Consider the following 17,448-nt stretch of genomic DNA (forward strand, 5'->3'; position numbering starts at 1 on the left):
TTACTTTTTAAAAACTTTTTAAAGTAGTTTTCCTTTAATTTGCTGTATACACCTCCAAGTGCTCTTTCAAATAGCAGTATGCTATATACCAGTGCTTTATGGATAATGCAAGTACTTTATTACAGCAGAATTCACGTTTCCTCTCTTCAGTCTATTATAACATTTTTCTTATTCATTTAACTTATCCAGAAGTTATAATCACCAAGTATCTTGTTATTTTCAACATACTGTTATCTGTTCAATTGCAGATCTTATTTTACCTTCATTTATTTTTTCTTTAATGTTCTTTCCTTTATGAAAATTCCAATATCGGACCTATATTATTTTCTTCTTTCGGAAGAATTTTTTTTAACATTTCTTGCAAGGCAGGCCTGCTGGTAGCAGATTTCCTCAAATTTTGTTTGAGAAGTCTTATTTGTTCTTTATTTTTGAAGGATAATTTCACTGACTATAGAATTCCAGGTGAGGCTCTTTTCTTTCAACACTTTAAATTCTTCTCCCTTCTTTTTTCCATGGTTTCTGAAGAGAAGTCCAATGCAATTCTTATCTTCACTTTTCCATATATATGATATTTTTTTCTCTGGCTTCTTCCAAGATTTTTATTGTTTTTGATTTTCTTCAGTTTGTGATATGCCTAGGTATACATTTTTGAGGATTTGTCTTGTTTTGTATTCTTTGGGCTTCCTCGATCTGTGATTTGATGTCTATCACTAATTTAGGGAAATTCTTAGTCATTATTGCTTCACATTCTTTTCTCATTTTTCTCGTTTAGGTATTCGCATTACTTGTATGTTACACCTTTTGGATGTTCTGTTCTTTTTCATCTGTTTTTCCTTTGCATTTTCCTTTTGGAAGTTTCTGTTGACATCTGGCTTAGTTTCTTTCTTTGTGTTTACCTACTAGTGAGCCCACCAATGGCAATTTTCATTTCTGTTACAGTGTTCTTTTATTTCTAGTATTTACTTTTGATTCTTTCTTAAGGTTTCCATCACTCTGCTTGAATTACCCATCTGTTTTGGATATTGTCCACTTTTTCCATTAGAGTACTTAGCATATATTTTTTTTAAACTTTTTTTTTTTTTTTTTTTACAGAGACAGAGAGTCAGAGAGAGGGATGGATAGGTAGGGACAGACAGGCAGGAATGGAGAAAGATGAGAAGCATCAATCATCAGTTTTTCGTTGCAACACCTTAGTTGTTCATTGATTGCTTTCTCATATGTGCCTTGACCGTGGGCCTTCAGCAGACCGAGTAACCCCTTGCTCAATCCAGCGACCTTGGGTCCGAGCTGGTGAGCCTTACTCAAACCAGACGAGCCCGCGCTCAGGTTGGCGACCTCAGGATCTCGAACCTGGGTCCTCTGCATCCCAGACCAACGCTCTATCCACTGCGCCACCGCCTGGTTAGGCTTAGCATATTAATTGTAGTTTAAATTTCCAGTCTGATTCCAGCATTTCTGCCATATCTGAGTCCGATTATTTGTTTTTTTGTCTTTTAGTATTCCTTCTAATGTTTTTGAAAGCCATACATGTACTTGGTAAAAGGAACTGTGGTGAATAGGCGTTTAGTATGAGACTTTAAGATTTTTGCCAGTTTATCTGTCGAGGCAGCAGACTGTTTTGCTGTCGCTATAGGTATTGGAGGCTCAAATCTCATGTTTTTGTCTCCTCTCTCAACTTTGGGGTTCCTTAGAAACATCTTCTTAAATACGGTCTGAGAAATTGAGTTTCTGAGAAACTGAGTGGTAATCTTCTGTTATACTGGAGCCCTTTTGATGTCGTGGTAAGATTTAGGGGGAGGGGAAGCATTCTATAGTCTTGGGTCTCAGTCTTTTTATGAGCTTATATGTCCCTAAGCTGTGACCTTCAAAAGTGTTTCTCAGTTCCCTTCCCTCTTAGGTGAGAGTGGAAGGCTAGAGGGGGCTGGAATTGGGTATTTTCTTCCCTCGGTTTGGTTAGATCTGTTAAAACCCCAATTGGTGAGGCTCTGATGAAACGGTTTCTCTTGGGGGTAGGGTTTCTTTCTTTCTCTCTCTCTCTTTTTTAATTGATTTTAATTTATTGTGTTTACATAGATTCTAGTGTTGCCCCAAATGCATACCCCCTCCCCCGTATTCCCCTCAACATCTCCCTTGCTCCCCTCCCCATAGCGCCCTCCCCCCTTCCCTTCAGCTTGATCCCATTCTCTTTCTTTTTTTTAATTGAGAGGCTGGGAAGCAGAGAGACAGACTCCTGCATGATCCCCGGCTGGGATCCACCCAGCAAGCCCCCTGCCTGGTGATGCTTTGCCAGTCTGGGGCCACTGCTCCATTGCTCAGCAACCAAACTATTTTAGCACCTGAGGCAAGGCTGTGGAGCCACCCTCAGTCCCCAGGGCCAACTTGCTTGAACCATTTGGAGCCATGGCTGTGGGAGCAGAAGGGGGAGAAAGAAAGAGAGAGAGAGAGAGAGAAAGAGAGATAGATGATCACTTCTCTTGCATGCCCTGACTGGGAATCAAACCCAGGACTTCTACACACTGGCTGATACTCGACTGCTGAGCCAACCAGCCAGGGCAGGGGTAGGCTTTCTTAATAATATGCTGGCCTGGCCAGGCAGTGGTGCAGTGGATAGAGTGTTGACCTGGGACGTTTAGGACCCAGGTTCAAAACCCTGTGGTTGCTGGCTTAAGCGTAGGATCATAGAAATGATCCTATGGTCACTGGCTTGAGCAACGGGTCACTGGCTCAGCTGGAGCCCCCTGGTCAGAGTACATATGAGAAAGCAATCAATGAACAAAAAGTGCCACAAGTACAAGTTGATGCTTCTCATCTCGCTCCCTTTCTGTCTGTACCTGTCTTTCTCACCCTCTCCCTTCTACCTACCTACCAACCTACTAACCCACCTACCCTACCTACCCTACCTACCTACCTACCTATTGATTTTATAGGAGGGTTTGGTCAAGAAGTAGTTGCTCCACTTGAGCTGCTAATTGGGTGCTTGTGGTATGTGTCTTGTCTGGGTATGCCTTGACTGGACAAGCCCAGGGTTTCAAACCAGTGACCTCAGTGCTCCAGGTTGGAGCTCTATCACTGTTCCACCACAGGCCAGGCTACTCTGGGCTTATTTCAAAATGGTGAATTTCCCCCTACCCCAGCCAGAAGAATGAGGGTATTTTTCTCTGATCTTAACTATGAAAACCGGGTAAGAATCCTGGAGGTAAAAACTCACAAAAGTGGGCAGGCCCCTGGGAATTTTTTTACACTCAGATTTATCTTCTCTGAGTCTCCAGCAGTTTATCAGTTATAGTGTAGATTTTGCTACCCAGGTAATGAATGGTTCATGAGATGATTGTAAGCTTTTTTTGGGTAAGGTTTAATTCTCTTTTTCTGCCCACTGTCTCTTCAATTTTGGGAGTGACAATTTGCCTTATGAGTTCAACTTTCTGATTGATCTAAGAAGAGTTGTTGATGTTCAGGTTTGTTATTTTTCTTCCTTTGTGAATGGAGTGACGGCTTCCAAGCTTTTTACATGTTGAATGGGAAATCATAAGTTTACTCCATTTATTTTTGTTTTTATTGTTCTTTTATACTGCACCATAATTCCTTGTAGACATCCCTCAGTTGTTGGGTACTTAGATTATTGTTTTTCATTATATGTAATGTTTAAATGATTTCTGTTATGATTATAATCTTCTACCTGTAATGAAGTGATTTTCTTAGGCAGTTTCTAGGAGTGTGGGTACTGGGTTAAAGAGTTATTTCAGATTTTATGATGTTAATAATTTTTGCTGTTAACTACCTTTAAAAAATAATTTGACCTTGATTGGTATCACTTTGACCTTACCAGTGTTGGGTATTAGGATTTTTGTTGCCAGTTTAAGAAAATGTAAAATGTAATGTAAGATTTCTTTGCCATGTGGATGTTCTGCTGTTCCAGTACTATTTGTTGAAAGTACTATCCTTTTTTTCTATCACATTACTCCTTTGTCAGAGATCAGTTGACTGTAAATTTGGGCCTACATCTGGATTCCCTAGTTTGTTCCATTGATCTGTTGACTATTTTTTCAAGCTGAAGTGAAGTTTGTCTTGATTTCGATAGCTTTAGAGTGGTCCCATCAGAAATGGGGTTTACTTCAACCAAAAATAGAAAAGGGAAGGTGATTGCTGTCATATAAGATTAAGTGAAGTAGTGTACAAATGTGGCTGTGTCATTGTTGCTGTACATCTACTAATGTAATTTTGAACATTAGAAAATCTTAATTCAGGCGCATTTCTATTCTGGGCATGTATTTCCTTCATAAATTAGAGTTAGACCAGTTCTGGAAAGTATAGAGTTCTTAATGTGTGCCAGTACTGAATTAAATTTGGATCCTGTTCTTACACAGGTAATCTCTCTCTCCCAGTATGCATATTTAAAAGATGATTATGACAGAGGTCATCGTTAAGACTTGATTCCTGATGATTTAAATAGCTCACACTAGTAGTGTAGAAAAAAAGTAGGAGTTCATCAAGGATACAAAAGTAAGAAACCTATACAGTTATATTGACCTGCACATATCTTTTTCTCCTTTCCTGATATAGGTTAAGTGTTTTATCCTCATATCTAACTCCAGTCATTTATTTTTCTCATTTTAGACTTCACCCATTCAGCCCCATTCCATCTTTTTTTTTTTTAATTTTTATTTTATTTATTCATTTTAGAGGGGAGAGAGAGACAGAGAGAGAGAGGAGAGAGAGACAGGGGGAGGAGCTGGAAGCATCAGCTCCCATATGTGCCTTGACCAGGCAAGCCCAGGGTTTCGAACCGGCGACCTCAGCATTTCCAGGTCGACGCTTTATCCACTGCGCCACCACAGGTCAGGCGCCGTTCCATCTTGTTCATTACAATATCTGCTCTCCTTTATTTTTAACTTCTCCCTCTTCCATAGAACTGTCCCTCTACCCTCTTTTTGTCCTCCAACTATTGCCCTTTTTCTCACTTCTCTTTCACAGCTAGAATTTGGAAGCGTTATCTCTCATCATGGTGTCATTCCTTCACCTTGCATGGACTACCCAATTATAGTGGATGTTTTTGCCCCTTTTTCCCCCACTTTGCAAAGTCCTTCCTGTTGCTCAATCCATCAATCTTAAGTGTTTTGCAGCAAAAGTTATATGTGTATTTGTTTGAAATAATTTTCAGACGACACCATGGTTTCCTGTCTACCCTAGATCCATAGTTCTTAGTTCTCCTACCTCAAGGGAACTACTTTTGCCAGTTTCTTATTTATGTTTCTGGAAGTATTATGTGTGAACAAAATATTATAATTATTTTGCTTATTTTTTTCTTAACGGAGTTTTAAGTGTAATGTATGTAAAGTCTATAGTTTCTTTTACTAAGTGTAAAATAGCAATTCTAAATGATAAAATACTGTGTGATAATGTAAGTGGCAGTGTTTTTGTCTTAGTGGCATATGTCAAGGCATCCTATAATTGTGGTGTCTTAGAGTCAGTGAAATAGAATGACTCATGAGTCATTTTTGAAACCAGGCTTCACTAATATCTGTGTGACTTCTTTTTATTTCAGTTTCCTTGTTGGTAAACACATACAATTGTGACAAGGTTTGCAGTATTTTTTTTTATTATATTTAAATCAATTAGAATACTGCTTATAAGGTGCTGTGTAAGTGTTAACTGTTATTATCATTATTAATCTCTTAGTAACATTAGCTAGCTACTCTGTCCCTGAAACATTTTTCTTCCTTTGGTACCAGTGATAACAGACTATCCTGGTTATTCCTGTCTTGCTTGTCATGTCTTTAGCCCAGACCACACCCGAGGTCTAGACCTAAGTTTTCAGCAGTCTACTTGACTCTTTGAATTTTTATAGATGTCATAACTGTTTTCATCTTATCTAAAATTAAATTTTTGATTTCCCCTCTTCTCCAAACTCTGACCCCCCCAATTTATTTCCTTACCTTAATTTATTATACTATCACCCACTCAGTTGAAAACCAAACTATAAAAGGGATCCTTGTTTCCTTCTTAAGATCATACTTTTAACATTTTCTTTCAAAATGTATTTATTTTAGGGAAGGAGAGAGAAACATTGCCTTCTTGTTCCACCTATTTATTTATTTTTTTAGGACAGAGAGAGGGACAGACAGGAAGGGAGAGAGAAGCATCAATTCTTCATTGCAGCTTCTTAGTTCTTCATTGATTACTTTCTCATATGTGCTTTCACCCAGGGGCTACAGCAGAGTGAGTGACCCCTTGCTCAAGCCAGTGACCTAGGGCTCAAGCCAGTGACCTTTGGGCCCAATCCAGTGACCATGGGGTCATGTCTATGATCCCACGCTCAAGCCAGCGACCCTGCAATCAGGCTGGTGAGCCCGCGCTCAAGCTGACAACCTTGAGCTTTCAAACCTGGGTTGTCTGCATCCTAGTCCGACGCCCTATCCACTGTGCCAACACTTGGTCAGGCTGTTCTACCTGTTTATGTATTCATTCATTGGTTGATTCCTGTATGTGTCCTGACCAGGGATTAAACCCACAAGTTGGCAAAGCGGGAGGATGCTCTAATCATCTGAGCTACCCAGCCAGGGCCAAGATTATGCACTTTTAAGCCCTGGCTGCATAGCTCATTGTTCTTGACCCTACATAATCTGGCTCTTGCTGACTCTGCCTGCCTCATTTCTGCTGTTTTATTCTGTCTATTCTAGTCATGTTGGTGACTTTTCAATTACTGAACATCCTAAGCCCTTTGCCTCTATTTTACACAGGTTTGACTTTCTGTCTAAAATGCTGCTCTTGGCTTTCTCTAGTTAAATCTTTTAAAGAAGCCTCTTTTTTAGAGGGGATGGACAGACAGGGAAAGACAGAAAGGGAGAGATGAGAAGCATTAACTTGTGGCACCTTAGATGTTCATTGATTATTTTTTCATATATGCCTTGACTAGGGGGCTCTAGCTAAGCCAGTGACCCCTTCCTCAACTAGTGACCACGAGTTCATGTCTATGATCCCATGCTCAAGCCTGAGACCTCAAGTTGCGAACCTGGGTCCTCTGTGTCCCAGGTCAACATTCTGTCCACTGTACCACTGCCTGATCAGGCATAGGGAAGCTTCTTCTTCTTTTTTTTTTTTTTTTTTTTGCATTTTTCTGAAGCTGGAAACAGGGAGAGACAGTCAGACAGACTCCCGCATGCGCCCGACCAGGATCCACCCGGCACGCCCACCAGGGGGCGACGCTCTGCCCACCAGGGGGCGATGCTCTGCCCATCCTGGGCGTCGCCATGTTGCGACCAGAGCCACTCTAGCGCCTGGGGCAGAGGCCACAGAGCCATCCCCAGCGCCCGGGCCATCTTTGCTCCAATGGAGCCTTGGCTGCGGGAGGGGAAGAGAGAGACAGAGAGGAAGGCGCAGCGGAGGGGTGGAGAAGCAAATGGGCGCTTCTCCTGTGTGCCCTGGCCGGGAATCGAACCCGGGTCCTCCGCACGCTAGGCCGACGCTCTACCGCTGAGCCAACCGGCCAGGGCTAGGGAAGCTTCTTCTTATCCTCAAGATTCTCTCTCTCTTAAATATTACTTTTATGGTATCCTGTACTATATTTAAAAATTATATAGTTCGCCTGACCAGGTGGTGGCGCAGTGGATAGAGCGTCGAACTGGGATGCGGAGGACCCAGGTTCGAGACCCCGAGGTCACCAGCTTAAGCGTGGGCTCATCTGGCTTGAGCAAAAATCTCACCAGCTTGAACCCAAAGTCGCTAGCTTGAACCCAAAGTCGCTGGCTTGAGCAAGGGGTTACTCAGTCTCCTGAAGGCCCGCGGTAAAGGTACATATGAGAAAGCAATCAATGAACAACTAAGGTATTGCAATGAAAAACTGATGATTGATGCTTCTCATCTCTCTCCATTCCTGTCTGTCTGTCCCTATCTATCCCTCTCTCTGACTCTTTCTCTGTCTCTGTTAAAAATAAATAAATAAAGCCTGACCAGGTGGTGGCGCAGTGGATAGAGCGTCAGACTGGGATTCAGAGGACCCAGGTTCGAGACCCCGAGGTCGCCAGCTTGAGCGCGGGCTCATCTGGTTTGAGGAAAAGCCCACCAGCTTGAACACAAGGTCGCTGGCTCCAGCAAGGGGTTACTTGGTCTGCTGAAGGCCCGCAGTCAAGGCACGTATGAGAGAGCAATCAATGAACAACTAAGGTGTTGCAATGCGCAATGAAAAACTAATGATTGATGCTTCTCATCTCTCTCCGTTCCTGTCTGTCTGTCCCTGTCTATCCCTCTCTCTGACTCTCTCTCTGTCTCTGTAAAAAATAAATAAATAAATAAATAAATAAAAGAACATTAAAAAATAAAAATAAAAAAGAATATATATATGGTTAATTGTTTTAATACCTTAGAATGAAAGCTTTATTGATGGGGACAGGGTAGGTTAGAGAACATTTCTTGCTGATCGTTTTACCACAGGTACTTATTTGCCTTGTAAATACGTAGTAAAGTACTCAGTAAATATTCATGGAATAACTATGATTAGAGCTTGAATTATTCTGCATTGTAGACTGTGCAGAGTGTGATGACAGAAGTTTAGAAAGTAAAATTTTAAATTTTTATTATTATTATTTTTTTTACAGAGAGAATCAGAGAGAGGGATAGACAGGGACAGACAGGAACGGAGAGATGAGAAGCATCAATCATTAGTTTTTCGTTGCGTGTTGCGACACCTTAGTTGTTCTTTGATTGCTTTCTCATATGTGCCTTGACCGTGGGGCTACAGCAGACCAAGTAACCCCTTGCTTGAGCCAGTGACCTTGGGTCCAAGCTTGTGAGCTTTGCTCAAACCAAATGAGCCTGCGCTCAAGCTAGTGACCTCGGGGTCTCGAACCTGGGTCCTCTGCATCCCAGTCCAACGCTCTATCCACTGCGCTGCCGCCTGGTCAGGCTAGAAAGTAAAATTTTAATGGCACACCATTGCAGTAATTGCAGAGGCTATTATTTCCTGGTTCTCTAGAGCTGTACTGTCCAACAGTCTAGTTACTAACTACATGTGACTTTTTATTTTTACATTTTTGGGTTTTTTTTTTTTAAGTGAGAGGAGGGGAGATAGTGAGATTGACTCCCGCATGCACCCTGACCAGGATCTACCTGGCAACCCCTGTCTGGGGCCAGTGCTTGAATCAACCATATCCTAACGCTGATGTGCTGGAACCAACCAAGCCACTGGCTGTGGGAAGGGAAAGGGGAGAGGAGGGGGAGGGGAACGATGAGGGGGAGAGAAGCAGAATGGTTACTTCTCTTGTGTGCCCTGACCAGGAATTAAATCTAGGACATTCATACGCCAGGCTGATGCTCTATCCAGTGAGCAACCAGCCATGGCATATCTTAATGTTTTTATTTTATTATTTTATTTTTTTTTCTTTTCTGAAGCTGGAAACGGGGAGAGACAGTCAGACAGACTCCCGCATGCGCCTGACCGGGATCCACCTGGCACGCCCACCAGGGGCAACACTCTGCCCACCAGGGGGTGATGCTCTGCCTCTCCGGAGCGTCGCTCTGCCACGACCAGAGCCACTCTAGTGCCTGGAGCAGAGGCCAAGGAGCCATCCCCAGTGCCCGGGCCATCTTTGCTCCAATGGAGCCTTGGCTGCGGGAGGGGAAGAGAGAGACAGAGAGAAAGGAGGGGGGGTGGAGAAGCAAATGGGCACTTCTCCTATGTGCCCTGGCCGGGAATTGAACCCAAGTTCCCCGCACGTCAGGCCGACGCTATACCGCTGAGCCAACCGGCCAGGGCCATATCTTAACGTTTTTAAAAATTAGTTTTAATTTTGAATTTGGTGGTTTTAGTATATTTAGAAGTTTGTACAACTGTCACCCCATCTGATTCCAGAACATTTTATCACCCCAGAAAGAATCCTCTTACCCATTCGCAAATCTTTGTCTCTGTCATCTGCCTCCTGTAACAACCAATATTTACTTCCTGTATCTATGGATTTGCCTATCTCATGTAGCTTTTGAATACTTGAAATGTGACTAGTACAGATTAAAATTGAGTTATATTTGTAAATTGCATACTGGATTTTTTTTTTTTTTGTATTTTTCCGAAGCTGGAAACAGGGAGGCAGTCAGACAGACTCCCGCATGCACCCGACCTGGTTTCACCCGGCACAGCGATGCTCTGCCCATCTTGGGACGTCGCTCTGCCGCAATCAGAGCCGTTCTAGGGCCTGAGGCAGAGGCCACAGAGCCATCTTCAGCGCCCGGGCAAACTTTGCTCCAGTGGAGCCTTGGCTGCGGGAGCGGAAGAGAGAGACAGAGAGGAAGGAGAGGGGGAGAGGTGGAGAAGCAGATGGGCGCTCCTCCTGTGTGCCCTGGCCAGGAATCGAACCCAGGACTCCTGCACGCCAGGCCGACGCTCTACCACTGAGCCTACCGGCCAGGGTGCACACTGGATTATGAAGACTTTAGTAATAAAAAAAGTGAACTATCTCAGAAATTTTAATTTTGATTATTAAAATATTTTTATGTATTAGAGATTAATATATTATTAAAATTAATTTCTTGTTTACTTTTATTCTTTAATGTAGTTACTATAAATCTTTAAAGTACATTCCTTTTTTTTAAAAAAGATTGTTATTATTTTTTTTTTTTTACAGAGACACAGAGAGTCAGTGAGAGGGATAGACAGGGACAGACAGGAATGGAGAGATGAGAAGCATCAATCATTAGTTTTTTGTTGCGCATTGCGACACTTAAGTTGTTCATTGATTGCTTTCTCGTATGTGCCTTGACCGTGGGGCTACAGCAGACCGAGTAACCCCTTGCTCGAGTCAGCGACCTTGAGTCCAAGCTGGTGAGCTTTTGCTCTAAGCAGGTGAGTCCGCACTCAAGTTGGCGACCTTGGGGTCTTGAACCTGGGTCCTCCGCATTCCAGTCCGACGCTCTATCCACTGTGCCACCGCCTGGTCAGGCTACAGTACATTCTTGGTTTACACTATATTTCTACTGGATAACACTGGTCCAGAACTTATTTTTATTAAAGTATATGAATGTGTCCCATGCCTTCAGTTTCCTTCTGTTCTTCTAGTCTTAGTTTCCATGTCAACCCTCCTTTGGGAATATGAAATGCACTAATTGCTTAGAAGGTAGAAATCTTTCTTGTTACTCGGGCCTTAGAATAGCAGGAAAAAGATAAGTCATTTATATTAAATTATGAGAAAATAATGGTAAATGTTAAAACTTTTAAGCTTCATTTCCAACAAATTAAGAATTGGATTTCACATTTATTTGCATAACGAGGAGCAATGGCCTTAAAATTTGATAGTTGTGATTTGACTAGGGAACAAATTAATAGTTTCTCTATAGCAGGGGTCCCCAAACTATGGCCCCGCAGGCCACATGCGGCCCCCTGAGGCCATTTATCCGGCCCCCTCCGCACTTCCGGAAGGGGCACCTCTTTCATTGGTGGTCAGTGAGAGGAGCATAGTTCCCATTGAAATACTGGTCAGTTTGTTGATTTAAATTTACTTGTTCTTTATTTTAAATATTGTATTTGTTCCCATTTTGGTTTTTTTACTTTAAAATAAGTTATGTGCAGTGTGCATAGGGATTTTGTTCATAGTTTTTTTTTATAGTCCGGCCCTCCAACGGTCTGAGGGACAGTGAACTGGCCCCCTGTGTAAAAAGTTTGGGGACCCCTGCTCTATAGCATATGAGAATTATCTATAACCTTAGGTGTCATTTAGAATTATATTTTTCTTACATGAATTTTGAATTTAAATTTTATTTTAGAACAAAATTTTCAGAATATATAGAAATGAGGCTAATCTGATTAATTAGCCTTTAAAAATAATATTTGCTTTAGATGGAAGTTTTCTGCTACAGTATTATTATAGAAAGTCAACACAGCCTGACCAGGCGGTGGCACAGTGGATAGTGAGTTGGATTGGGACGCAGAGAACCCAGGTTCGAAACCCCATGGTCGCTGGCTTGAGCCCAAAGATTGCTGGCTTGAAGCCCAAGGTCACTGGCTTGAGCGAGGGGCCACTTGCTCTGCTGTAGCGCCCCCTCCCACCCCCAGTTAGGGCACATATGAGAAAGGAATCAATGAACAACTAAGGAGCTGCAACGAAAAATTGATGCTTCTTGTCTCTCTTCCTTCCTGTCTGTCTGTCCATGTCTGTCCCTTTCTCTGTCTCTTTCACACATACAAAAAATGTCAACATTTTACAGTGTGAAATGGCTACTAAACATACAGTATTTACTGGATGGCAATCATTGTTATGTGTACTGTGTTGATTCGTTAAATACCCCCCATGAAACTATACGTGGTGGGTACTTTTATAATCTCCAGTTGGTGGTGGAGGATGAGATTTTCAGAGTGGTTCATTACCTAGGTCAAAGTCATATAGTAAATTTTAAACAGGTTAAACAACAAAATATGTTATACTTAGTGCTTTATGATAAAGTTGCTTTCAGTTTTTAATTTTCCCCTAACTAGAATGTAAGCTCCAAGTGGGCAGGAACTTAGTTTTGTTCACTAACACTTGAAGTTGATTTCTAGCATATAATAAACCCAAGAAACTATTTGAAAGAATTTTGTGATGATATCAATTCACCAAGAGACTTGACCTTGAAAATCTATTAGAATTGCTTTAGCAGTAATACTCATTTATTTATCAAATTCAAATGAGCTTTAACATTGTTTGCTATTTTGCATACTTTATGTATTAATCTTAAAAAATTTTTAATGGATTTGAGAAAGAGAAACATCCACCTACTACTCCTTCCATTTATGCATTCATTAGTTGATTCTTTTTTTTTTTTAATTATTTATTCATTTTTAGAGAGGAGGAGAGAGGGAGAGAGAGAAACAGAGAGAGAGAAGGGGGGGAGGAGCTGGAAGCATCAACTCCCATATGTGCCTTGACCAGGCAAGCCCAGGGTTTTGAACTGGCAACCTCAGCATTTCCAGGTCGACGCTTTATCCACTGCGCCACCACAGGTCAGGCCATTAGTTGATTCTTGTATGTGCCCTGACCGGAGATTGAACCCACAACCTTGGCATATCAGGATGATGCTCTATCCACAGAACCACCCAGCCAGGGCCTGTATATTATATCTTAATAAAATGGTTTATTTAAAAATGTTTACTAGGAGGTGAAGCTTCTATCCATTTCTTTTCCTTTTTATATGTTAGAAATACAGTGGAGATACAAGGGAACATTAAAAATCAGGACCACCAGAGGTCCCCTCATTTGCGTTCCTAAGTTGGAAAAAGAAAGTATAGAAAAGCAACTTTGCAGCTGTTGTCACAAAAAATGTAGTGCAGTGATAAAATAGCTTTTCAAGGTTTCATCCAAAGGACTTAGCCTCCCTGGTTGTTACAATCTTTAAAATGAATAACATTGTTTTGTTATTTATTTTTAGATGTTACATTTCTATTGTTAGAGTGAACAGAACCGTGAATACATTTTATATAATAGGGCTTTGAAATAGAAGGTTTTTGTAATTAATATTGTTAGGGGAACAGCATCCCCTACTTCTGTCCAGGAGATTCTCATATAATTCTGAGATATGTGTTATCATTTTTACAGTAATTAAACTGAGATATTTTAAGTGACACCACAAGTAATTAACTGAACCGGGATTCAGCACACACCTTTCTCACCCCAAAGGACTTGCCTTTTCTAATGTTTGTTATCTTTTGCCTTTTTCCCTGTCTTCTTTACAGTTGAGTCGTAAGTGGGATTTTAAGGTAGTTTGTGGGGCCTGGGATTGGCGTTTTGGATTGTGGAATAATGGATGAACTCTGGAGGTAATAAAGGAAAATTATTGTGTAATGGAAAAATTAAGCTGGGTAAAATATACTCACAAAAGTTAGGGGATATTTCAAAATGAATATGAAGTGATAGAAAAAGCATTTGATTTTAAACAAGAACAGCAGAAAAGCAAACAAGTAAAGAAAGTTGTTTGATTATGTAAATGGATGCAAAACTAGCTTTTATTTCATTGGTAAAAAATGCTCTATATAAAAGGCTGAAAGTACTATAGTATCTGCAAATTCCTTGATCCCCTAATTTTTGTGAACAGTGTATTTGTCTTTAACTCTTCCATTTTCTTTGGGGGGGGGGGCTTATCTGCAGATACCCTACTCTAGATTATATAGAATGCCTCTTTATTTATTTATTTTAAGTGGGAGGAGGGGAGATGGTGAGACAGACTCCTGCGTGTGCCCTGACTGAGATCCATCCAGCAGCCCCCATCTAGGGCATATGCTTGAATCAGCTGAGCTATCTTCACGCCCGGGCCAATGCTTGAACCCAGTCGAGCCACTGGCTGCGAGAGGGGAAGAGAGAGAGAAATGGGAGAGGGAGGGAAAGAGAAGCAAATTCATTTCTCTTGTGTGCCCTGACTGGGAATCGAACCTGGGATGTCTGCACACTGGGCCAATGCACTATCCACTGAGCCAACTGGCCAGAGCAGAGTGCTTCTTTATAATGGATTTTATCATGATGATTGTATTCTTTTTGAGCTAATTTAGTAAATTTTTCATAGAGTGAAAAAAGACCCATTTTTCTCTGAATTATAATTTGGGGTAATGAGGACAAAAATAAGGACAGGTATAAAAATTAATAATTATTTATTTAGCATTTTACTAACTGAGACGGTTGGGGCAATCTTTTTTTTTTTTTTTTTTTTTTTTACAGAGTCAGAGAGAAGGATAGACAGGGACAGACAAACAGGAACTGAAAGAGATGAGAAGCATCAATCATTAGTTTTTCGTTGTGACACCTTAGTTCATTGATTGCTTTCCCATATGTGCCTTGACCGTGGGCCTTCAGCAGGCCGAATAACTCCTTGCTCAAACCAGATGAGCCCGTGTTCAAGCTGGCGACCTCGGGGTCTCGAGCCTGGGTCCTCCGCATCCTAATCCGATGCTCTATCCACTGCACCACTGCCTGGTCAGGCTGTTGGGGCAATCTTGAAGAAGGCACTTTTCTCATTTCTGTTACCCCCTCACTTTATTTAGACTTTAGTCTTGTCCTTTAGTAACCTCACATTTTTGGGTTGTTTACTTTTACTTTTTTCCTGGTAAAGGTATATTGTGGCAAGCAGTAGAGAACTTTGAAAGCATTGATGATTTGCAGGATCCAATTACTCTTGTTTTACCTAGAAATCTTATAGGAGAAATCAAAGTCTGTAGTTTTCGCCGTGGCTCCTTAAATTGGTCTGTGAAAGTCTGATGCCTTTGCTTTTCATTTTAGCATTCATTGCTGTGCATACTGGACAGAATATTTTACTATTACTAAAACTGTGCGTTTAATTCTCTACCACAAATACCAGGATGATAATGATTTTTTTAGGACACAGGAAGAAATTTTTCATTATGCATATTTATAATTTTAATTTGGGGGTAAAATCTTTAGAAAAGTATGAAATACTTTAATTGCAAGTATAAAAAAGATATTAAGTAAACCAATACTAATTAGAATGTTTGATTTTAAAATGCATCAAGTCTTTTGTCCTATATTTTTATGAAAAGATAAGATTGGTTAAGTCATGAAAAATTTTAAATTTAGGTTTTAAGTTGTATGTTTTTCTATACTTAACATTCTGTACTAAAACTATTTACTATAGAAAAAGAATAAAAATAGTATCTTCTGTTGGGGTGGGAGAAGGAAGCAAGTTTAAGAAGGTAGGTTCAAAAAACAAAAATTTACTCTTGAAATCTTATGAGGCTTTCTTTCATAAATGTAGATTTGTTTTATTATTACTTAGGTAAAAACTTGAAATTCTAACCACAAACGAAAACATAACTTGTATATTAAGGTTTTATATTTTTAAAAATTGAGAAAGGGAGAGGATAAACTATTAGGAATGTAGACTAGTATGATACTAGGATAGGTCAGAAAATACAGGTGGAGAATTCATTTGCATTGTGAGCATTGATGTGAATCCCACTGGGGAGTTTTCTGAATCTGTTGACTCCGAGAACAGACTGAGAAATTGAAGTGATAGTATAGATGAGAAAGTACTTTGAGAAGTAAAGTGAGATAAATAGATGTAGAGATTTAAAATAAAAATCTCTTTGAAAGTAGATTATTGCCATTGAAGTAAACTAAGCAGAAAAACAAATTGAAGCATCATTAGAGATTAGATGATACTAGTGATGCATTTAGGCTTCAGAAATTTTTATGGAAAGGAAAGTTAATTAGATTTAGAGTTTTCACTATCTGGGTGGATAATGTAGTAGTATTTCAGTTAACCCAAACATCTAGAGTTATGCTTAGTTCAAGTGAGAACTTACAGCCTAAATGGCTTCTATTGACCCTGAATTTTCTGTTTATATTTATAGAACCTATGTAACATGGTATTCATCTACAAATGGAAAGGTTTATCACTTTGGACTTAACATATATGAAGTTGACAAATATGAAATAAGTGTCTGCTGTTTTTCTTTAAACATTCCTATAAAGTCAACAAGCCATTGTACTATTGTTCAGAGTGGTTTTATTTTATTAAAAGCATTGAAGTGAAAACTCGTTAGTTTTTGTTTTAAATATTCATAAAACTAAGTCCTAGAAAAACACAGATTTATTTTTATTTAGAGTAGATAAGCTAATGAAAGAGGGGGTTTTTAAATTTTTTATAGGTAATACTTTATAATAGGCTTTTTCTTGCTTATATAACTAACATTTATTTTCTGTTTATTTTTAAGACGAGCAAAAATCAAATTAAAGTAGATCTTGTAGATGAGAATTTTACAGAATTAAGAGGAGAAATAGCAGGACCTCCAGACACACCATATGAAGGCAAGTACTTTTTTCTGTATCAAAATATTGTGCGTATTAGAACTTGTCTGAACCATTAAATCAGAATATCTTAAGAATCTATTATAAATTACATGGAAGGTAACTTCATTTGGCTTAGGATATATAGCAATTTTTAAATAATAAAAATAGATACTTATCTAGACTGATTTTTCTTACTGAATTTTAGCTAATTTTTTTTTCTTTTCCCAAAACAGATACAGTAGGGCCAAGTTACAGGTTAAATAGTTTAGAATTTAATAGTATATAAAACCTCTCACTTACATAGACTGTATAGACTTTCAGTTACCTTTCATATGGTATCTATAACAAGCCTTGCCTTAAATTTCTGAGTGACTAAAATAAATATTTTTTAAAGTTCCTCTCCCCTGTTTGTCATTTAGCATTTCATTCACTCATATGTCTTCAAACAGGCTGTATTCCAAATACTTAAGTTTTTTTATTTAAGAAAGCTTTGAGTGATCATTTTATTTTTTTTTTATTTTTATTTTTTATTTTTTATTTTTTTCATTTTTCTGAAGCTGGAAACAGGGAGAGACAGTCTGACAGACTCCCGCATGCGCCCGACCGGGATCCACCCGGTACGCCCACCAGGGGCGATGCTCTGCCCATCCTGGGCGTCGCCATGTTGCGACCAGAGCCACTCTAGCGCCTGAGGCAG

The 17,448-nt window shown here is 40.0% G+C and overlaps 1 protein-coding gene across 4 annotated transcripts in view; it reads left to right on the plus strand.

Annotated features, from left to right (window-relative positions):
- Positions 1-17,448, plus strand: part of UBE2K (ubiquitin conjugating enzyme E2 K) — a 72,038-nt gene that overhangs the window by 21,837 nt on the left and 32,753 nt on the right. For 2 of the 4 annotated variants that reach the window (XM_066386181.1, XM_066386178.1), the window contains exon 2: positions 16,676-16,769. The exons of the other annotated variants lie outside the window; for them this stretch is intronic. Coding sequence is in view for 1 of the 2 variants with exons in the window: in XM_066386178.1 (XP_066242275.1) it covers positions 16,676-16,769 (94 nt within the window). In the remaining variant the exon portion in view is untranslated. The remainder of the gene's footprint in view (positions 1-16,675; positions 16,770-17,448) is intronic. 4 annotated transcript variants of the gene reach the window in all.

This window comes from Saccopteryx leptura, chromosome 5 (genome assembly GCF_036850995.1).
Source record: "Saccopteryx leptura isolate mSacLep1 chromosome 5, mSacLep1_pri_phased_curated, whole genome shotgun sequence".
NCBI lineage: Eukaryota > Metazoa > Chordata > Mammalia > Chiroptera > Emballonuridae > Saccopteryx > Saccopteryx leptura.